At 42.6% G+C, this 22096-nt stretch overlaps 4 protein-coding genes across 6 annotated transcripts in view; 2 read left to right on the plus strand and 2 right to left on the minus strand.

The window, feature by feature from the left end:
• Positions 1-8191, plus strand: part of LOC148385370 (formin) — a 31764-nt gene extending 23573 nt beyond the window's left edge. For 2 of the 3 annotated variants that reach the window (XM_088401311.1, XM_088401312.1), the window contains 5 exons: positions 106-198; positions 3236-3287; positions 5625-5774; positions 7034-7115; positions 7201-8191. In XM_088401311.1, the coding sequence (XP_088257437.1) occupies positions 106-198; positions 3236-3287; positions 5625-5774; positions 7034-7115; positions 7201-7245 (422 nt within the window). In that variant the 3' untranslated portion in view covers positions 7246-8191. Of the gene's footprint in view, positions 1-105; positions 199-3235; positions 3288-5624; positions 5775-7033; positions 7116-7200 lie in introns of those variants that run through there. The other variant, XR_015863529.1, reaches the window with a different exon arrangement.
• A 1855-nt stretch (positions 8192-10046) lies between these two features.
• LOC148385371 (gremlin-1-like) lies at positions 10047-12995 on the minus strand. Its single transcript, XM_088356555.1, has 2 exons — positions 12068-12995; positions 10047-11856 (listed from the first exon to the last, which is right to left on the minus strand). The coding sequence occupies exon 2, from the start codon at positions 11853-11855 to the stop codon at positions 11304-11306; it is 552 nt and encodes a 183-aa protein (XP_088212681.1). The 5' UTR covers position 11856; positions 12068-12995; the 3' UTR covers positions 10047-11303.
• Positions 12996-13147: 152 nt separating this feature from the next.
• On the minus strand, positions 13148-19232 carry arhgap11a (Rho GTPase activating protein 11A). The gene is made up of 11 exons (XM_088356550.1): positions 18610-19232; positions 17958-18025; positions 17297-17393; positions 16950-17206; positions 16644-16807; positions 16423-16560; positions 16147-16320; positions 15935-16064; positions 15709-15817; positions 15001-15115; positions 13148-14926 (listed from the first exon to the last, which is right to left on the minus strand). The coding sequence occupies exons 1-11, from the start codon at positions 18739-18741 to the stop codon at positions 13593-13595; spliced, it is 2718 nt and encodes a 905-aa protein (XP_088212676.1). The 5' UTR covers positions 18742-19232; the 3' UTR covers positions 13148-13592.
• A 308-nt stretch (positions 19233-19540) lies between these two features.
• On the plus strand, positions 19541-22045 carry LOC148385373 (serine protease HTRA2, mitochondrial-like). Its single transcript, XM_088356553.1, has 8 exons — positions 19541-20133; positions 20198-20402; positions 20760-20954; positions 21026-21058; positions 21133-21241; positions 21340-21409; positions 21497-21592; positions 21660-22045. Exons 1-8 carry the CDS (start codon positions 19688-19690, stop codon positions 21823-21825), a joined length of 1320 nt encoding a protein of 439 aa, XP_088212679.1. The 5' UTR covers positions 19541-19687; the 3' UTR covers positions 21826-22045.
• The last annotated feature ends 51 nt before the right edge of the window (positions 22046-22096 follow it).

A 22096-nucleotide genomic window follows, 5' to 3' on the forward strand; every position in this document is an offset into this window, starting at 1 on the left:
ATTACGTGATTCATGTAATGTTTTTTATTTTTTTTATCGGGTTGTGTTACATCCCTAATCCCTTCCAATATTTTATAATGTATCATTTTGCTCTCTTTACGCCAGCTTGTGAGCAAGATGTACGGAAGGTGTGTGCTGACTCAGCAGAACAACACCTCCAGCCATTCAAACACAATATGGAAGGATTTGTCTCCACCGGTAAGTTAACTTTATGTTTATGAAAACATTTTCTAATTATGGTAACGAATCAAGCTAGCATGTACACGCCACCTAACCTACGGCAAGACAAGAATTAAATCTGTGACGCCATAATAAAAATAAAACTGAATAACAAAAAGTACGGCAGTAACTGTGTGAGTTGTATTTTTGCACTACTGTGCTGGTTCATTGTGAGCCATTCGTAATTTTGAAACGTCATTTGTCGGAACCGCTTAAGCGCTTTATTTTTGCATCAATATTCAATTCTCATGTGAGCGTAATGTAGTGATTGCAAAGTAAGGCACCAAAAGATGGTTTCTGATTATTTAGAAAGCAGATTTGCATGGCTTCTGAGCAAAAATTTAACTGGTGCCCTCCTACTCTCTCCTATATCATTGTACAACATGTACATTATTTTAAAACAGTGACAACTTGATGTCGTCCCATGTTAAGCAAGACTGTTGATTAACTTGGCCAGTATACAAGTCGACTGTGTTCACGCCCTCAATGGCGCATGTGCCCATTTCTGACCGCACCCATCTACAAAAATACCAAAAGAAAGAAAATTCCACCCATGCGTACAGTTACTATAGATTCCTTTTGACACAAAAGTAGGGCCCAGAATATTTAAAAGCATTCTAAGCCACTGAAGTTGCCAGAACATGACAAAAATACATCTGGACATCAAGTTTCTTTGTGTAAACCCCCTTTCCTACCACGAGCTGTTGCCCATGTTTTCGTGCAGCGTGTAATCATCTTTTGTGATGATTCTGTGACTTCAAACGGCAAAACAACGCAAATCATTTGCACATCAAACAACAACCGAGACTATTAAATTCTGAGTCATCACACTGATTGGATTTGTCACCCAGGTAAACGCAGGCAAGGCCAGCCAAGCGCAGATGCATGTGTTTGACACATTGTCCAAATTGGAGCGTGTCCACCAGACACGGCCAAGCTTGAGTACGGTCCAACAGATAAAGTGTGCTGTGAAAGTAGTGTTCCCGGGGAGCGCTGACCTTTAACCCCGCCTGTGGAGAGTTTCTCAGCGGGGCCTGCAGGTGAACCCAAACGCCCCGCGCTGTCCCTCTTAAATTTCCCCCGTATGATCTCTGCCTGTTTCAACAGTGGATCCCTCCCAAATCTGGAAATCTGTGCTTTTTACACGTTGTTCATGTTTAACAGCAAGCAATTAAATGGCCATTTCACAACAGATACAAATGTAATCAAAGAGAAAAATACGTTGAGCCTTCAGGGCTATTCTTTCCAAATGCTATCCAAAATGTTTTCCATAACATCACTAGCCCAAAGACAAAAGGAAAATAAATCATTGGTGTCGTGGCATTGTCTTAAACACGCAGATTGTCTGTGATGTCATCACACATGTTGCTCATAGGAAATCGCTATATGCTGTGATCTTTGGCAAGAATTGCATTTTCTAGTGTTATTAAATTATTATTCAATTGTTATTTAAATTCCCTGTTAAGTTAAGACGCCAGTTTTAAATTGTGGATAAAATTGAAAGATTCTGCACGTCGTATCCGTTTTTCTATGTTCTTATCATTCACAGCTTTCCTTTCAAATAGAAAAAAAAAATCCGTTGTGGTATAACTTTAATGATCCTCCTTTTGATTTCCCTTTTTAATGGGAACTCTTTGAAACCTCTGGGGAGATTTGAACGGACATATTCTCATGTTGGCTAATTGAAAACAAGTTCCCGCTTTTAATCGTATCTTTGTTGGCTCTGGGGAGGTGTAAAAGTCTCATCATAGCCCTTAAGCTGTGTTGTCGGTGAGTCACAAACCAAATCGGTCAACATTTTGATTTACATTTGTGAGGGAGGCAGAGAGACAAAAAAAGGATGCCCCCAAGGTCGTCAGCATCCCACTACAAATCCTCGCCACTCTTTTCTTTGTTATCTGAGCACCAGGTAGCAGTGCTTTAGAAAAGTGTGTCAGGGTTTTAAAGAGCAAATTTATTGTCCCTCTCAGCATGCACGTCTCATAACTTTCTAGTTAGCGACTACTGGTTTCATGTTTACACATAGAAAGAGACACTTCACGCATGCTCTCGCTCGCTCTCTCTCTTTCTCTCTCACCTTCCAGTGCCACCTCCACACAGCCGCGGCGCAGGAGTACCTCAGGCGCCAGCCTGACCCCCACTGTGACTAACGCCATTGGTCACGACCCCCCCCCTCCCCTCCCGGTCCTCCCTCCAACCCAGACATGCTCAGCCCCTCCCTTCATTAGGGCTACCTCAGCAGAGTGGCCCGCGTACATGTAAAAAAGGAAAAATGGTCGGTGTGTGAAGCTTACTTTTTCCCAAAAGACCCCCAAACTGGCCTTTGAACAATTTTTGGGAGACTTCCCCCTCTTAAATCTCTAAGGAGGAAAGGTCCCCCCCATCATTGTAAAAGGGATGAATCTGGAAAAATGCAATAAATCTGAGATCACAGGCACTCTTTGGCCCTAGATAAATTCTTGCACCTCGGCCTAGCTCACCGCACACATCTGCCTTGCATTTAGACACTTTTACATGGCAAGAGTCCACAGGAGCCTTTGTGTTCAACCCTGATTGAGTCCACACACCTCCACTAAGAGAGCGCGACTCTCACACCCTAACGCCCGCCGTCACACTCTTACGCGTCGACACATGGTGGCATGCCCGCTTTTACAATGTATACACTCTTTCTGACCATTGCTCTTCTTCCAATGCTGTCACATGACTAATTCTATGATGAGCAATGAAATCCTCTTCCGGACTCCACCAGTGTTGCGCGGGGATTATTTTGAAGTGGCTGGCACTTGAAATATATATGTTGGAAAACGACAGTCAACCAATACAGTTTGATGGTTCATTTCATAATGTTAATTTGTTTAACGGACACTCAAAACGGGTATTTTCTTTCTTTGCTATTATTAGCTAGGTTCAAGGTAAAGCAATAATAAAAATTATCTGATTTCACTTGACGACCTAAAGAACCTGCCTCATGAATTTATGAAAGTTTTAAGACAATATTTTCTCTCTCTTTTTACAGCTAAAAAAGAGCATTCTGTGGAAGAGGACTGCTTCAATGGTGCACAGAAAAGGTAGGAAGCTAAATCCAATTTTAGTTTGAGTCTTAAGAGATCCAGAAACATTCCTTTACAAGAGGTATGCAAAACTGCTTGGTTATTTCGAATGTCATACTATACTAAATTCATGCATAATTTTTAAGTTCCTCGTTTCCTTTATGTACATGTGCTAAACTTCTCAAACTTTAAAAAAAAGACTGTGATGGATACTGCACATTTCTCAACTCAACTCACATACCGTATTATTTATTTAGGACATTTGCTTCCTCCCTATATTCCTGATTTACTATTGCAAGACCTGCCTATGGTGCCAAGCTCCTGTTGAGGAGAATTGAATATATTTCCCTGCAATAAAAGATGACAGCGAAAGCAGATTTAGGATTGTTTTTGTGTTCTGTTGCACTTTGCCCACTTCAAAACAGACACAAGATCCTTTGGAAATAGTTTGCGGCAAAGTTACCAGTTTGAGTTTCCTGACACCATCTCATGAATGAATGAATGACTGACACCACAAGAATGAAGGTGTTGACCTGGAAAGGGATAATTGATCAAAAGGGGCTTTCTGTCCCTTTGCCTGTAATGACATTTTCCTTTAATTTCATCTAAAGAGCGGGACTGGTTGCCTGGTGTTAGGTAACGCGAGCACAAAGTGAGATGTGGACGGCTGGGTGGGGGTTTTTCACTCAGGTTCCCATAGAGCCACCTCATAAAAATGACACGCTGTTGATGAATATGGGCGTCAAGCGGGCTCACTGGGCCCTGGGTGGGCTCCAACATCTGTACTGGATGAGGGATGGTCTCTCAAACGCACAAGAGCAGCAGCAGCAGCGCTAACATTATGACATGGTGTTAAGAAAGCAAATAGACAACCAATCCTTCGGTGCGACCCGATACCTCGGCCTCGCCGGGGGGTTGGAAGTCGAGACGCCGGCAAGTAGCAAGGAAGAGTAGGTTAACTGAAGACCCCTCGTTTTTCTGAAAGTGTGAATGGGACCAGTCTTGGGTTGTCAGATTCACCCTCACATGCAAGAGTTTACTTATCTCCTCTTTTTACTGGGGAAACAAAGGAATGTAGGATCGTCTGGCCAAATAGTTCCCAATTCTCCTGCTTTTGTAATGGCTTCCTTTTTTTTATACAGCTGACAGTGAAGAATGCTGCCTTGCACGGCAACATCATCATCAGTATAAAAAGCTGTACAGTGTAGCTAGCGTGCTGGCTCGCCAGGTTCTTCTTGATTTTGTTTATATTTTGGAGGTATATATGCACATGTGCGTGCGCGTTTCCATCTGTTTCCAATGAACTTTTGTCTATCTCCTCGTAAGCTCCGGAAAGTATAAGGAAAAGGAACTGTTGCTTGATTTGTGCACGCTTTGACACCATGACCCAAGGTCAGCAGAGGACCCGATCGACTCCGGAGCGAGTTGGCGAGATGGAACGGCGTGTCTGTTGGCTTAGTCTAAACACAGCATTGCTTTTGTCTCTTCGGGATGATCTACAGTTCTCTTTTTGGGAGAGTCCCGACAAAATGACGCTAGGCTGGGGTAATGGGAAGCAGGATCAGGCACGAGTCCATTTTCTTCCCCCAGCTGGGAGACATATTGCTGCATTTCACTCACTGTGAACATGCCTTAGATTAGCGTCGCAAAGCCACCTTCCATCCGGAGGTCAGAAACTCTGTCAATGTCCGTGCGGGACACTGGAGCATCTCTTGAATGTCTTTCATGTTTGGGTCAGAGAGGAGATCAGATCTCCTGGCCGTGTGTGCAGCTGGGAATCCTGCCAAGAATTCAGATTTGCTTACAATTGGATTAGACCGAGGGACGACCCTACAACAGCACGTTGGATTCTTGAGTGGGTTGCGTGCACTCACGCGTGCTTGTTCACATCTCAAATGGTAAATAGGTTAGTCCGGCGTTCTGCGTATGAAGCTGCAGTAGCCCGTTCTTGGCTATCAGGCGCTCCTGCAGGCTGCGGGGTCAATGTGATAATGGAGCCACCGCTACTGTGGCCCAGCAGGCTGGAACCTCTGTTTCCAGATGCTCAGCCCCCCCTCACTCCCAGCTACCTATCATTTTTCATTGACTTGCAACAACTCATGTTATCCATCTCGCTTCCATGAGGCTCCTCGAAACAAATTAGAAAGTTGCTATAATGTCTTGTTTTTTTGCCTGGTTTCTAATAAGACTTTAATCATTCGACCCACCAAAGAACACCAAACAAGAATTATCAGTAACCACCAAATAAACTGTTTGGTATAGGCGGTGAACATTTTTCCAACTGACTTTTTTGGGGCCAGAAGTATTGTTATGTAATCAAACATTTGCTTTTTTATTTACTGTTTGCTCCGACAGTTTCCAGGAAATGGTGAAATACTTTGAGGTGAAACCAAAGTCGGGCGATAAAGAAGTGACCCCAAGTCACGTCTTCATGCTCTGGTACGAGTTCTGCAATGACTTCAAGAACGCTTGGATACGCCAAAGCAAGAACATCTCCAAGGAGAGGTGAGCTGAGCCACTTCTAAGACTCAGAACAATTTCACAGATGCTGGTTTTGCTTATATTGTTGAAATTCACAATCCTAAGTGAATAAGCTAACAATGTTATTGTGTTAATGTATATGTGTATATGTTATTGTTCTTAGAGTTAATAGTATTGAAAATTGCACTCTATTGTACTAAGAGGTTGTTTTTTTTTCAAATTTGAATTTTTATCCTCCTAATAAGCCATCTGATTTTTGTCACATACGGACAGTTGCTTAACAAGTTGTCGGCGTCACGTAAAATTAGCGCTGATTGTGCACGGGTGATGTGTGGACGCTGGGATGTAATTAGAGCAGAGAGGGAGGCCATCAAAGAGGAGGCAAACACAAACCTTGAATTTATGATGTTTCCTCTGACCCGAGGCGTTTCTTTGGGGGGCGTTCCACCAACTCTCCTGGCGGCCGAGCGTCTTTACTAGCGAGCGGACAGAGGCCACTGACTGTTAAAAGCCGGGCAATATGGGAGAATTGATAAACACTGTAATGAAGCTGGACAAGCAGCCCAAAGGGCAAAAGCGCAGCACGTGCGGAGAAGACAGCGGGAGCTCGACTGTTGCTTTTTATGTTGTTTTTCTAAGTTTGTTTGTGGTGCACAAATCCATTTCTGAGGTGACGGAGTAGCCCATCACAGATCTATCCATGTGCTGGAGTTTAATTATGGAGCTCTGGTTTCGAGTCGCACATTACTCAACAGCTGATTGTGCTTACGTACAATTAAGTTTATTTTAAATACTTTTGGCGCGCTCATAAAAGCCAAGTGTTTTTTAAAGGCTGCCTCATTATCTCATCAACCAAGCAGTCTTTGGGGCTTTCGCTGGACGCAAGCTGGAGATGAGTTTGTCAGCATCCAATGCAAGTGAAATAAGTTCACAAGGGCAGTCACCTTTATACGCTTGCTTTTTTGTTTTATTTTTTTTCTACCATATTTTTACAGTTAATTTCCCTTTATACTTAATTAATAGATAACTGTGGTGCTAGTGTTGCCCTGATCAGATCATATAAAATAATCAAAATAATCCTGAGGTATGATTTTTAATATCAGTATTTCATGAGAGATATTAAGAGATGAATCAAAATAGTTGAACCAAACTGAGTTTATTTCATGTTTGTGTTGTCTTTGTCTGATATTTACATTTATGGATGATATTAAAAGTATGGAAACTATGTACACAATAAAAAGATGGCACATACACTGTTAATGACAATAACTGTTTTCATCAAGGTTGAAGGAAGCTCAAGAAAAAATCCAGAAGATCACAGATGAGAAGCGAGTAGAAACCAAGAAGATCAACGCCAACAGTCTGGTGAGGCTTCCATTCTTTTCTTCTGTGTTCTCACAACTCGAGTGTATATTTGTGTTCTAAGAGTGTGTGTGTCTGCGCTTCACAGAAAGAGAGGCTGCGGCAAAAGGAGTCAAGTGTGTCATCCACTTGAACGACCTGAACCCGAACAGCGCCGCCCCCCACCACCACCACCCCTTTGTGTACAGACAGAATCTGTTGCATGGCTGACACAAGCCCAAATGATGAGAGTCCTAAAGGCCAAAGGTGGATCTCATTCATCCAGCATGGTGTGACCTCATAGTGGCCAGGTCTCAAAGGGTCACCTCTTGGTTCTGCTGACGCATCCATCAGGTTCCTCCTGGAGAATGGCTTTGGTTTCTCATCTGTGCTGACAATCACTTAAAGCTTGCTTGTACTGCTGCCGTTTGGAATGATGCCTAACACTTTCCTGTGTGCTTTGCTATTGAATGTGCATTCAAAGCTGCTAATCCCTCACTTGCACATCATTTTAAGCACTTGCAATAACTAAGTTGCCCCACCAGCCTAGTATAGTTACTATGCCTATTTTAATGTATGAGCTTGTAAATGTCTGACGTTTTTGATGATGTCACTGTGTCAAAAACGCACCCACACTCCTCATTAGAAAAAAGTTTATTTGTATATAAGAATGTTTTTATTTTCATGTACAAAGACATCAACTCTTGGAGGGTGTAGTTTTTTTTAATGTAGGATTTAATCAAGAGAGAAGCTGAACGAGAGTATATTTTTGCATGCACGTCGCCTGTAAAGCGGAAGCTTTTTTAGATTGCTTTGACAATGCAGGGTTTGGAATATTTCAGCCCAAAGCTATGATCATCATAATACCTCAGAGAGACCTTGATTAATTATCAAAGTGCATATAAAGATGCATGTCTGGTGATATTTTTACCCTGTGCCATTTATTTTGTATGAAAATCAAAGTATTGTAAAACTGGAATAACACAAGAAGGCGAGTTGTTTGTTGAGTCTTCTACTGTATGTATAACGGTGCAACTCTGTAATTTTATGGAATTGTTTTAAATTTCAAAAATAAATTCCTGGAGGCTGACGCAACAGAAGCACTGTTTTCATTCACTACTGCCAATACGTTGCTTTTAAAAAGCTGCCAAGAACATGATTATTAATCTAAGAAACATGTGATGAAGAATTCAGCTGTTTAATAACAGAGTAAGAATGAGCTCACCTAATCTGGTTTCATTTTTTTAAGACATGAACATTTCCTGGAAGGTTCTTAAAATAAGTGATTAGTGTTGTAAACATGTGGGACTTGTTAGGCTATTGGAAGTTGCTTTAAGACAGCTTTGTTTTTAGGAATGTGGAGCTATCAATGTTGTGTCGTTAATATATTTGCTCGACATCTTTGTTTTACTACTTTACATCATAGAAAATCATTTTTAACACACCAAATGCACTAAATTATGACCTGTAGGAAAATGCACCTTTCCAAAGATTGTCGTGCTATTGAGGAATTAATCTTTTTAATATTATAGTTCAGGGGTGTCGCACTCCAGTCCTCGTGGGCCGCATTCCAACATGTTTTCCAAGATTCCCTCGTTAAGTGCACCTGCGTGAAATGTTTTAGCTACTTTTGAATGTGAAAGTGGCTAAAACTTTTCACGCAGGTGCGCTTAATGAGGGTCACTTGAAAAACATGTTGGAACGCGGCCGAGAGGACGAGTGCTTGACACCTGTGATCTTTGACCATGATATTTCCCTAATAAAGTGGCCTGTTATTAGGTACACTTGAAAATGACGGTGTACCTAATGGAGTGTCCGTGTGGTTCCCTCGTTAAGTGCACCTGTGTGAAAAGTTTTAGCTACTTTTGAACGTGAAAGTGGCTAAAACTTTTCACGCAGGTGCGCTTAACGAGGGTCACTTGGAAAACATGTTGGAACGCGGCCGAGAGGACTAGTGCTTGACACCTGTGACCTTTGACCATGATATATCCCTAATAAAGTGGCCTGTTATTAGGTACACTTGAAAATGGCGGTGTACCTAATGGAGTGTCCGTGTGGTTCCCTCGTTAAGTCCACCTGCGTGAAAAGTTTTAGCTACTTTTGAACCTGAAAGTGGCTAAAACTTTTCACGCAGGTGCGCTTAACGAGGGTTACTTGGAAAACATATTGGAACGCGGCCCCCGAGGACTGCCGTTCGACACCCCTGTTATAGTTGGAACAACCCTAACCCTAACCCTAACCCTAACCCTAACCCATTTCATGGTGTTCATTTTGAAAAAGGTAATTATAAAATTACAATTGATTCTTACTATTCAATTGCCTTAAATGTTTTTAAAAGGCCTATTGACAATTTAATGTTTAACTAAAATAATGTGCACCATATTCCAGAATCCATTTATTTTCAATGGAACCTTTATTTTCAAGTGACCCTTAACGAGGGTCACTTGGAAAACATGTTGGAACGCGGCCGAGAGGACTAGTGCTTGACACCTGTGACCTTTGACCATGATATATCCCTAATAAAGTGGCCTGTTATTAGGTACACTTGAAAATGGCGGTGTACCTAATGGAGTGTCCGTGTGGTTCCCTCGTTAAGTCCACCTGCGTGAAAAGTTTTAGCTACTTTTGAACGTGAAAGTGGCTAAAACTTTTCACGCAGGTGCGCTTAACGAGGGTCACTTGGAAAACATATTGGAACGCGGCCCCCCAGGACTGCCGTTCGACACCCCTGTTATAGTTGGAACAACCCTAACCCTAACCCTAACCCTAACCCTAACCCATTTCATGGTGTTCATTTTGAAAAAGGTAATTATAAAATTACAATTGATTCTTACTATTCAATTGCCTTAAATGTTTTTAAAAGGCCTATTGACAATTTAATGTGTAACTAAAATAATGTGCACCATATTCCAGAATCCATTTATTTTCAATTTTTTATGGATATCTTATTGAGTACACGAAACATCCTTTACATGTAACATCCACATTATTTTATCTTCATGGGTTACAAACCACCACTGTACATTGATACGTCTTATTAGGAAACCAAAACTCAACATTTTCACATTAAGATTAACTTAAAATGAGTCTTAAAATATCAAAGCTGAAAAAAGCACACACACAAACAAAATCACATTTTCCATTTACAAATGTTGCTGTTCATTCTCCCAATTCCACACGGTGGAAAAATTAAAAATGAATTTAATGTCCTAGCGATTTCTTAAATAAGCCAAGGTGAGGAAGGCGTGCATAAAACGTGCGCATACCGTGCAACGAAGTGCCTGCATTCCAGACGTCTTAAACTTTGAAAGTAAAAATATCCTTTCCACTTAACATTATATGTCCAGTAGTGTTGTGCGAAAGCATGGGGAAGATTGGATGTAACTTTATCCAAACAGGAGATAAAAGCATGACTTCTTATACCTTCCCCTCTTCCCTCTCAACTGCCTTAAGGGCTAAAAATAGACTTTACCTCTCATTCAAAAAAAAGCACAAACATTAAGACTTTTTACACTCAACAAAAGAATCATGCTTTCCAAAAATTAAAACCTCTTGCACTCACCCCCAAAAACTCACATACCCCAAAAACTTGTCACACTTGTCCAAAAACACTTTCAACCCAAACACTCTAAAACTCACACAAAAATTCAAAAACTCTCTTGCAAGTGGCCAAAAAACCCTCACACATAAGCTCTCACAATCAGAAAAAACTCACACTAATTGAAAAAAAAAAACATCCAAGAATCTTACTCATCAAAAACACCTCACATGAAAAAAAAATCTCACTCATCAAAAGCCTCTTATACTTCTGAAAAAAAAAAAAAAAACTCAAACTACTCACCCAAAAAAAAAAAAACTTGCAAGTGTCCAAAAAATCCTCACACATAGGCTCTCACACTCAGAAAAAACTCACATTAATTGAAAAAAAAAAAACATCGATGAATCTTACTCATCATAAACACCTCTCTAATTAAAAAAAAAAAATCTCACTCATCAAAAGCCTCTTATACTTCTGAAAATAAAATTAAAAAAAAAAAAAATCATACATTTAATAAGCGCTCACACTCACCCAAAATGAACCCTCACACTCACACCTCGCACTCATGGTTACTTGAGAGTTTTGGGGTGAGTGGGGCGAGGTAAATGTTACTTTGGGCCGTTACTGCACCTCATTAAGCAACAGTCGTGAATTATCGTGATGATCGTAGGCTACTAGTCCAGGTCAATGGAGATACAGCGGCACTGTTTAACGCGCTGGATGCGTTTCTTCTTGGTTGGTGGCTGTAGGTCCGGACAATTCAAAGTAAAAGTCATGGTGGTAAAGCGTTTGGGTTTGCAGAAAGAGCACGATTGGAAGGCGCCCTCCTCCCTGCGGATGTGTCTGGGGATGTAGAAGGAGTTGCACTGTCCGTAGCAGAAGCGGTTGATGATGGTGCGGCTGACGCAGCCTTCCTCGTGGATGGTCTGCTTGAGGGGCTGGGTCTTGCACCAGTCCCGTTTCAAATACTGCCGCTCGGTCACTTGTAAAGCCTCCTGGCTGGACTCCAGAACCTCATCGGCCGGGGAGGACGAGCCGTGCCGCTGGCGGGACCCGGAGCCTGGCTGCGGGGGAGGACGAGGGTGCCGCTCCGACTCGTTCGGGCTGTTTTTGTCGGGAGGAGGAATGGCGCCTTGGGAGCCTCGGTTTCTTTTGGACTCTGCCGGAGAGGACAGCAAGCCGAGGAGGAACAGCACGCTGCAGATGATGTGCGTCGACTTGGCCATCCTAAGGAAGAGACAAAGAAACAACCACACGTTGATTGGCGTCTGGACAGATTTACGCACAAGTGCCAAAAGCTTTTACGCAGCGTAAAGACGTTCTTTATGGCTTTGGTGGGGGAAAAATGGAAGCGCAAACTGGAAAAAATCTAGTCTGGTAAAGGCAAATAATGAAGTCAGCAGTATCAGAAAATATTATGAGTAAATAATTTACCGACCTGCAATCCTCAATGCGATGATGTCTGGATCCTGTCAGTCCTCAGCAACACCTTCCGTGGGCAGGCACCCACTATCAATGTCGACTGTACACTGTGGGGACCGTGGCAAGGTGGGAGACTAAGTCCTCCATAGACTTAAGGCGGGGGGTGGGGGGGCACGGGGTTTAATAGAAATTGCTCCAGCGCCGCACTGTCTCCCCTTTAAATGTCTGCCAGCAGAAATTCGAACACTTCCCTCGACATTATTGGCTAAAAACGATATGGAGAAAGTCTAAAGTTATCCGCCCCTCTAAACACTTGAATGCATCACATGGACAAAGAGGGCAGGACAACTAAATGCATCACAAGAACTGAAGGGCCAACGAGGAGAGGACACTTAAACGCATCACAGTGAATAAGGAAAGCAGAAGAATCTACATCACAGGGCCGCAGGCGTGAGGGACACTTGAAGGACCAAGGAGGCCATGCGGAACAGGGAACAAACTTGGCAGGACACTTGAGCGCATCATAGGAAACATCACAAGGACCAAGAGGGACACTTGCTTCACACTAAACCACGTCGTGCTCAAGATGAAGTCAAAAAGCTTATTTCAGGGTCACCAACGTGATGCACACAGGAGCCAGGTAGCCCCCAGGGAACACGAGCAGCCCTTACTATGGGACAAGGATGATTTTCTAGGAATGTTGTACAAGTGGTTATTTAAATTGTAAAGATATAGTATAGTTCTAAAATTGTATTAATTTTGTTACTATAATACATAACCTTTTATATTATGGGTTATGTACAGCAGTGCGCATTTCTTAAAATTAATATTAAATTCATCAACGTTTGTATGGTTGTGTGTAGGCAAAATAATGTACTGTTTGTAACTAATTTAAGAACATAATTTCGCAGCATACTGTTCTAATTCGTGAACATGTTTCATATTTTTTTAACATCTAGCTATAGAGGGCATAAAACATGAAAAAAAAAGTCCAATTTGTTTTGCAGAGAATGCAGTACTGGATAGGACAATAAACTCAGATATGGATATGCACTGCCCTCTAGTGGCTGTATTGTGCAACGAGATGACCACTGACTTTTTAATGTACTCCTTGAGTTTATTGTTGTCATGGGACTGGTTGCTGAAGCTTCTGATTCCACAAATACTATTTGGCTGTATTTATAATTAAAAAACAAAAAACAACGCCACTGGCTCTGGTCAATTGAAAGTCAACAAGAAGTACAACAGTACCAAAAGAAACACATAAGCAACTGTAAACAGTAACAGCCATAGAATGCATGCATAAAAGTAAAGATAGCTTTCAATTTCCTGTCATTCCACCAATTAAAAAAATAAAGTAAGAAAAAAATCACTTACCAAGCTTCTACAATCTAAAACCTACTGGTAATGTAAAGCAAAGGCACATTTTTTGAGAAGGCCACATGACAAGACAAGCAGAACCTATTTTGGCCACAAATAAATTAAATCCCACATCAATAGGGCTCAATTCAACTGCAATTTATAAGGCAAAAGAAGCATAGCTACAAATCAACAGGCTTGGTAGCTGGCAGCAGTCGTGGTTGGTTAAGAGGGTTTCTGGGTGAACCTCGGTAATGTTGCACTTCATTTTCTGCTAGCTTCTGCAAAACAACCTTATGCAGTGCTGCTGCCTCCGAGTTGGGTGGGTCCACGTTGGCCTTGCTTTGGACCTTGTTGGTCATGTCGCCAAGAGCACAAACCTTGCTTTTAGCAGCCAATGTGCTTGGCTTTTTGGGTGGAACAGGGGGTGGTTTCTTAGGAACAGGTTGAAATTTGGACGGCTGAAGCTGCGGGGACAGGCCACTCTCCAAGCTCAGCGCTTTCACAGCTTGGATACCTCGAGCGTCAATCATGTCCACCTTTCGAGCAGGTCTCCTGCTGTCTCCGAGGAGAGAGTTGATCCTGCGGACCGCCTGACGCACGGGGGTGCGCTGGAACTTCAATGGCGACCTGATATGCTTGGCATTGGCACCTCTGGGAGACTTTATGGTGAGTTTGTTGAAATGTTGAATGTGGTCTGCTACACGTGAATGGCGGCACTCCGGATCAGGTTGCAGTTGTTTTTTGGGGATGCCAGCTTCTGGGGAAGACAAATCCTCACAACGTGCTGTAGTGTGGCCTCGCTCATCTGCCAGCTCAAGGCGTGGCACGTAGGGGGTGGACCGAAGTCCCGGCGAGACACTCAGCATGAAGTGTGCTGGACTCTGCATGTCCAGAGCGTCTATCAGCCTGCTGCAAGGGAGCAGCTCGGCTGAGTCGTCACTTCCATTCATTGCTGAGCTGGTGTGGTCAACAAATGAACCCTGAGCAGCTGGACTACACCTGCCGGCAGAATCTAAAACTATACTATCAATATGCAAAGGTGATAAAGCTGCTATGTCAAAGGTAACATTTAGCTGATGACTTGGCAACTTAGACATGCATGTGTCCTCAGTTAGACGCAAAACTGTGGGAGTCTGACTGACACTGTCTGACGGCTTTGTTTTCGACTCCTGTTTCAAAGCTCCCGATTCTGCGAGGGAAGTGTCCACCTTAAGCGGGGACGCTACACTTTGGATCGAGGCTTTGGAAACGGAGGACACACTTTCCAGGCTTTCTGAACTGCAACACAGCTTTTTTGGCAGGATAGAGCCAGTGAGAGGTTTGGACACAACAATGGCGGGTTCGGACGCAAACTGGCTCTTCAGACGGACAACCGTGGGCGTATCAGGGAAGGACACTCCGTTTAAGACCTGTGCTTCTCCAGGGGCTTCCCCGCTCCATGAGGTGCAGTGGGCACTGGGGTCACACTGGGGGGTCAGCAAATTGTCCTCAGACTTGCTTATAAACTTTGAACCTATCAGAGTGGGACAGTGGCAGAAATTAGTCGAGCAAAAGGTCAGAGGATTAAAAGCGTCCTCGGGAACTTACTGTTGGATTTTGTATTTGTGGGATGAAGCGATGCCTTGAACGTAGTCTCTTTGGTGAAACAAAAACTGGTGGTGCTCTCCTGGGTGGCAAGTCGCCAACCTATGGACTGAGATCCCTTCACCAGCATCCAGCATGGAATGAGAAATGAAAGATGGAACAGATGTCAGAGGACTTGTAGGATTAGTAATCAAGTGTTAAATGAACCCACAGATGTGACCCCAATATTCGTTGTTAATTGGATGACATTTGGGGTTAGGTCTTCAGAGGATGAGAGAAATCACTCAGAAGAAATGAGATATTGCCTTTGGTGGTCAGCAATTTTTATTAAGGCAAGAACTAGTTACATTCAGTTAATCGTTGACCACTCATCCAAAGTATCAAAAAGATTGCACTGCAAATACAAGATGTATATTTTCACGTTTAGTGTTATAGTGTTGTGCTTAGCGTAGTAATGATTAGGAAGTGGGCATCAAAATGATATTTTAGCTTCGTACCATAGCCCACCCCAAATTTAAAAGTCTGGGAACAACCAGAAGAAAAATTGTACATGCATTTTTCAAGTTGAAAATTATTACTGGTAAATGTAAACTAATTTGCCACAAATGTGCAAAAGTTGAGCAAGCAGAACGATTTGAAAAATAATTTCTTGCAGAAGATTAGATGACACCACGGTTCGTTGACGTCCTTTAATCAGTCAAGCGCACTTACGGCGTCTTTGTGGCTCCTCCCCAAGCTGAATCGTTGGCGCAGAGACTTGCGCTGTGCTTCTTTTTTGTCCACTTTCGGAGAAAAGCAGCCGGCTTTTCCAGATTCAACTCTTGATTGGGATATAAAGAAATACAATGAGCAATGTAAAATACTGTAAGGCCAAAAATGTTTTTTTCTGGTGTTGATTGGCTCAGCAGCTACAGTGTTACATCGTTGGAGTGGTTACCTGCTGACTACATGTCTGCTGCTCTGTCGTCTGCTCTTTCTCCTTGCTGAGGTGGCCGGTTGCCTTTGACACTTCCCAGCAGAGGCCAAAGTACTTTGGGATGACTCCAGCACTCCTGACGCACTGCAAGCTTCACATAGAATAGAAGGAGCGTCTTTGAAACAAACCACACAGAAGAAATTCTTTGGCTTTTAATGAGCAATCCAAAATACCTGATCCAGGGGTGGAAGTGCCGCTGAATAGGGAACTGGGAAGCAATTCCATCCCAAGATTTTTCATGACAGATCTACGTTTCTTATTTGAGAATCCAAAAGAATAGCCGGGATCCAAAGGCAGTTTTCGCTTGGAGGATGGCGTCCCAATCACAGGAGTGGTAGAAGAAAAGACTAAAATAGAAAAACACAAAAATAAAGTTCATCCATAGACTAAACAAGTTGTCCAATGTGGTTAATTATTATGGCATTAATTCCCAGGCAATCACATTTTACCTCCAAGACTCTGTCTGTGTCCCCGCTTCAACCCTGAGTTCTGGTCTAGTTCCTGAAGTTCATTGAACATAGGGGACAGAATTTGCTCACAGTGCACAATCTCTGAAACCTTCGCTTCAAGGAATTGTGGAAGCACACCTGAAACACAGACGAAGATAACAGTTTGAGTGTTAAACCCGACTGAGGGCGAGATGAGGAGCATCTGATGAATGTATTCATACCAAGATTGTGGGCATGCTCTATGAAGCAGTGAACAACACCCATCTGCAACTTGATGCGCTTTTCTGTGTTGGCGTTCATCTTCTCTGTACCTTCTCCACAATGGAGGAGATTGGGAGCCAAGATGACAGACAAGTTAGCACTGTCCATCTTATTCTCGGCACTCCTGGAATCAAACAAAGTCAGCAAGGATTAATACAATTTGAAGCAAAATGGAGTCCCCAACACATCCGTGAAAATACCCTGCATGCGTTCAACCGGACCTGATGCCCAACTATTGTAATCTGCTACAAAGAAAATGCAAACACCTCTTGGAAACATTTTGGAGGAAGTCAAAGAAGTGGCCCAAAACACTGAGGCTCCTGTCAGGAAGGACACAAGACAGCAGCATGGTGGCGGAGATTTGGTCCTCTTTGGCGGGGAGCTGCTGGGCCTTGAGGAAGGCCTCCTGCAGCTCATTGGGTAGCACGGGCTCTGGCAGCTCTCTGAAGAACTGCTTGACCAGTGCAGCCACATCGCAGGGAAGCGCGGTAGACAGACACTCCTCACCCGAATCCACTTTGGTCTGGGAACATATAACAAAACCCTGTTGTTTGAAAGCCCTTTCGAGGGGTCAAGGTCACACAGTGAGAGTGCAAAGTCACCAATCACTCACCCGTAAGGCTTTCAGGCGAACAACAGAGCCTGATTTTCTGAACAGGCCCTCAGTGTCGGCATGCGCCTCCAACTTCATGCATGCATCCACCAGAAAGCTAGGAGAGTGAAGATGCACTGTGCATGAATGCAACTGTAGCATTTAACTTGACAAGTTGCCAGTATTAATGCCAGCATACAAAATTAAACAATCTGGTTCAGCCTGGGTTCAAAATTTCCAAGACACTTGACCTACTATGGTGTACGTAGTTAGCAGCCTTTCCAACATGCGAGCCAACAATAAAAGTGAAGCTAAGAATTTTTTATTGTTGTTGTCCATTGTCATTGCCGTGTCAGGTGTGAGCTAGCATGTACAAAGTATTTGTGTTGCTTTGTCTCCCTCTGCTGGCAATTTGTATGTGTTCATGTCATATGACATTTCAATTTCTGATCTATGTTTATCATTACACTTATCCTCTTTGGCATCACTAAAACACCTAACAAAGCCAAAGAAAAGTAAAACACTCCTGCACAGGTAATCATTTATATGTTCACTAAGTTGAAATCTCAGAAATCATCATGTGTTTGACTCATAAGGAAGTTTTTAACTTCTAAGTGTACTTCCCTTGTGGCATACAACTTTGGAGATTCCACTGTACGTGTGAATGAGGAAAGGAACTTACCGTGGCACACGCCCTCGTGTCATGTCATAGTATGGTAAGATCTCCAGTGGTACTCCAAAGACCTTTGTCTGATTTCAACAAAAAGAAAATAAGAGCAAGATCAGAATTAGACAAGACCTGAAATATTATCCACGGCATTGCATTTATTATTAGTATTATCATTATTATTATCATCAGCATCATCATCATCAATTATGATCATTATTAATGAGGTTACATTCTGGAAAGATGTGGTTCTAATGTATTTTGGGAGATTTAGATTTTATCTTCATCTTCTTGTCCAGGTGCCCAACAATGAACAATGCAGACTTTCCACATGTTTCTTTGTAGCTCACCCAAATGCGGAAGTAAATCGCCATTTGAAACCGCTTCAAGTCTTGTGATCTCAAATCGTGTGACTCCTATTACCCAATTTAAAATGAACGAAGCTTGGCTTAGAATCTCTCCACGATTTTTATTATACTGTTGTTTTCTGCTTAAATGTATTGCCTGAACACCAACCATTGCAGGTTTATTTAAATCATGAACATGTATTTAATTTAACAGTTACACGAGCATGTAGCTGCACATGGGCTTGCAGGACAAAGTTTGACTAACATTAGACCAAAATAAATCACAAATTAGAATGTAAACATCATCTTTGATAACTCACCGAGTTCGTGGTTGTTGTTGACTTAGAACTGGTTGCTTTGTTTTTGTTCCAGTTCTTTGTCTTGATCCCGTACGCTGTGCGGAGATGTTGCACAGCGACCAGGCGAACCACATTTCTCTCCACGTTCATCATTTCAGCTTCCTATCCTTGCTAAATTACACGCTAAAAACAACGTTCACCTTCTTTCAACAAAGCGAGGATATTCCTTTGCGCGCTGTCGCTTGTCTTTTCACACTAACCGTCGCTAAGTCATTATTACTTGTATTTAAGTAACACAAAAAAAAGCACACGAAGGACATCAATAGAAAACAATACTGACACGATTCCTTATTCCCAAAAAAATCTTTTTTTTTTAACAAGTCGACGGACTTAACATAAAGAGACTCGGCTGTTGGCGCAATCAAAAAAATCTTCAATATTATTATCCCAAACCTAATTCAGACCTCCACAGCAGCGTCGACTTTGCATTGTACCTATTTCATTATCTAGCTTGGCGATTAGTCGTAATCATTGCTTCCATTATTTTCTCAATTTCGGTGGAAATAAAACAGCGTCCCGACTGTTTCTGCAGTGTATTCAAACTCCAGCGCTGTCTTCTTTCTGCGCTCTGATTGGCTGGAAAATGTTTGAATGTAATTTAAAGGGTGCGCTTGATCATTTGTCAAGGGCAGCCTACCTGGGTGGAACGATATTTTTAGCACCCCTTCACCGACGGTGGTCCTCAAGTTCATTTCACAGTAACTTTATTGCGACGTCAAAAACAATGTTAAATTTAATTGTACTGTCATTGATACCAACTTAGCACTTTTGACAGCACTATTTTTATTTTATTTTATGCAATGTAATTTGTTTACTTGCGTTGGTTCCATTGTCCAGTTGGTGGCAGCATTGCATTCTTAGGGTAGTGCGTCAACCACTAATAAAACGAAAGGAAGCCGCAAAAAAAGGTCATACTTCCGGGTTGCCGTTATTTACCTTGGTTGTTATAGCGTGGTCCCTGTCAATTCAAAACCTAATGATTATTTTGGTATCATTTCATACAAATCATTTGTTTTTCCTCTACATAAAGTAATGCAGTATGGCAACAACCGCGGCTGTTGTCAGTCAACGTATCCTCGCGGCGTTCAGGACACATACTTGGAGAAATAAGGAAATAACAGGCGGCCGATGGGTGTCTACGGTTAAACTGACAACCGATCACGGAGGAGCTGGTGACAAAACACAACTGGATCTCGGGGCTCCGACGTGGGACAAGGAAAGGGGCGACGATCGCAGTCACTCCTGCCTGCTTAAGTCGTTGTCCTTGGGCTTGGGACTGTGCGCTTCTGTCGCGCTTCTGGACGGTCGAGAGGACGGCGGACCTGCATCTGACCCCAAATCACGCGGGGTACTTGAACGCATCCTGCCGTCAGCTGATTGCGCTTCTCCTTTTAAACCTGATACTCCTCGGTATAAATATAACTTTATAGCAGATGTCGTGGAAAAGTCCACTCCGGCTGTTGTCTACATTGAAATTGTGGGAAGGTGAGTTGGCTAAACAGGTAAACCAAGTGTTACTACTAAACTGGTTCTTTTTTTTTTTTAATAGACACCCATTTTCTGGGAGGGAAGTGGCAGTGTCCAATGGGTCTGGGTTTATTATCAGCAGTGATGGTCTTATCGTGACCAATGCTCACGTGGTGGCCAACAAGCGTGGGGTCCGAGTCAAGCTCACTAATGGAGATACGTACCATGCCACCGTGCAAAATGTCGATCCGGCGGCGGACATCGCCACCATCCGAATCTCTGCAAAGGTGAGGAGAAAGAGGCCTCCTATACACAATTGGCCATTCAAAGCTTGAAATATTTATGAACGGAGGATGACCACTTTGTACACCATTGGGTCTTTTTGCACATTGTGTTTCTTTGGTTCGCCACAAGAGGGCGCTTTAGAGCTTTAAATGTTATATGTAGTACTTTATGGCAACAAAACTACCTGTCAAAGCAAGTTTCATCACTTTGTTTGCCTTTACACACCGCTGCAATAATTTTAACTCAAGCAACCAAGATATAATTTTCAGCTTTAGTCTCAACTTCCTAACTTTACTTGTTTGAGAGTTTTATGTTCAGAGCTGCATAGGCTTAATCTGCCCACTTGTCCTGACCTACAGAATCCTCTACCCACACTCCCGCTGGGCCGTTCATGTGATATCCGTCAAGGAGAGTTTGTGGTGGCCATGGGAAGCCCGTTTGCGTTACGGAACACAATCACATCAGGGATCATCAGCTCAGTTCAGCGGGCCAGTAAGGAGCTTGGCCTGTCCAACTCCAACATGGACTACATCCAGACCGATGCCGCCATCGATGTTAGTGCACAACAGTGATGATGACTTTGGTTTACTGTATTTGCGTTTTACTACCCATGTTTGTTTTACAGTTTGGCAATTCCGGAGGTCCTCTCATCAACCTGGTGAGAGCCAGATGAAATTATTTTTCCAACTTGATTGTCACCTGTATAGTTCACTTACATTTAAATTTGCCCAGGATGGTGAAGTCATCGGGATAAACACCATGAAAGTCACTCCAGGCATCTCCTTCGCTATACCATCTGATCGTTTGAGACTTTTCCTTGATCAAGCTGCCAAACAAAGAAGTATACATGTTTTTCTTTTCTCATGCTTCCTGTGTTGAAAGTGAAACTAACACTCACTGTAACACTCACACACCTTGCTGTTTTAATATTAATTGTAGGCTCCTGGTTTGGCGAGTCTGAGACAAAGCGGCGGTACATTGGCGTCATGATGCTCACACTAACGCCAAGGTAAGGTTTTTAAGTGCAAATGGAAGGAAGAGCGAAAAATACAATCCATTTTAACTCACCTGAAATCTTTTTGTCCTGGTGCCTTAGCATCATTGCCGAGCTGAAGCTTAGAGATCCATCTTTCCCAGATGTGACTCATGGAATTCTGATCCACAGAGTGATCATGGGCTCCCCGGCACACAGGTGAGAAATATTGCAATTGATCTTTGTGGGGGATGAAAATTGTACTCATTTACACTATCTTTGTCAGATCTGGCCTGCTGCCTGGAGATGTTGTACTGGAGATCAACCGAGTGAAGGTGAAGACTTCAGAGGAGATCTACACGGCCGTGCGTAATAGTGGAAAGATCACCATGGTGGTACAGAGGGGAGAAGAGCAGCTTCAACTTGAAATGACTCCTGAATACACAGAGTGACAAACATCTGCTCACAATCCAACCTGCCAAGCAACTTAATCATGTACATGAGTGCTACTGTGAAACCTGTTAAGTCACCAGAGCTGCCTGGAATTAAAGGGTACACATCATGGAAAGTTTTTTATAATTACCATTATTTTATATTTCTATCTATGGACTGCTTTACCACGCAACAATTTTGAAATGTGGAGAAATTGCATAAATGTCTCCTTTAAACATTTTCTTGTCTCAGTATTTGATATTATAAAACCTAGTTGTAGAAGTTTTCTTC

This window comes from Syngnathus floridae, chromosome 16, assembly GCF_059516105.1.
Source record: "Syngnathus floridae isolate MCC-2025c chromosome 16, RoL_Sflo_1.0, whole genome shotgun sequence".
NCBI classification, from domain to species: Eukaryota; Metazoa; Chordata; class Actinopteri; order Syngnathiformes; family Syngnathidae; genus Syngnathus; species Syngnathus floridae.

Coding starts and splice junctions, on each gene's coding strand:
- arhgap11a (XM_088356550.1), bottom strand. CDS start 18,741: ATGATGAACGTGGAGAGAAATGTGGTTCGCCTGGTCGCTGTGCAACAT. Junction 17,207..17,296: donor TTCGCCTGAAAGCCTTACGG/GTGAGTGATTGG, acceptor ATATGTTCCCAG/ACCAAAGTGGATTCGGGTGA. Junction 15,116..15,708: donor GGAGGAGCCACAAAGACGCC/GTAAGTGCGCTT, acceptor ATGCTGGTGAAG/GGATCTCAGTCCATAGGTTG.
- LOC148385371 (XM_088356555.1), bottom strand. CDS start 11,855: ATGGCCAAGTCGACGCACATCATCTGCAGCGTGCTGTTCCTCCTCGGC.
- LOC148385373 (XM_088356553.1), top strand. CDS start 19,688: ATGGCAACAACCGCGGCTGTTGTCAGTCAACGTATCCTCGCGGCGTTC. Junction 20,134..20,197: donor TACATTGAAATTGTGGGAAG/GTGAGTTGGCTA, acceptor TTTTTTTAATAG/ACACCCATTTTCTGGGAGGG. Junction 21,410..21,496: donor ATGCTCACACTAACGCCAAG/GTAAGGTTTTTA, acceptor CTGGTGCCTTAG/CATCATTGCCGAGCTGAAGC.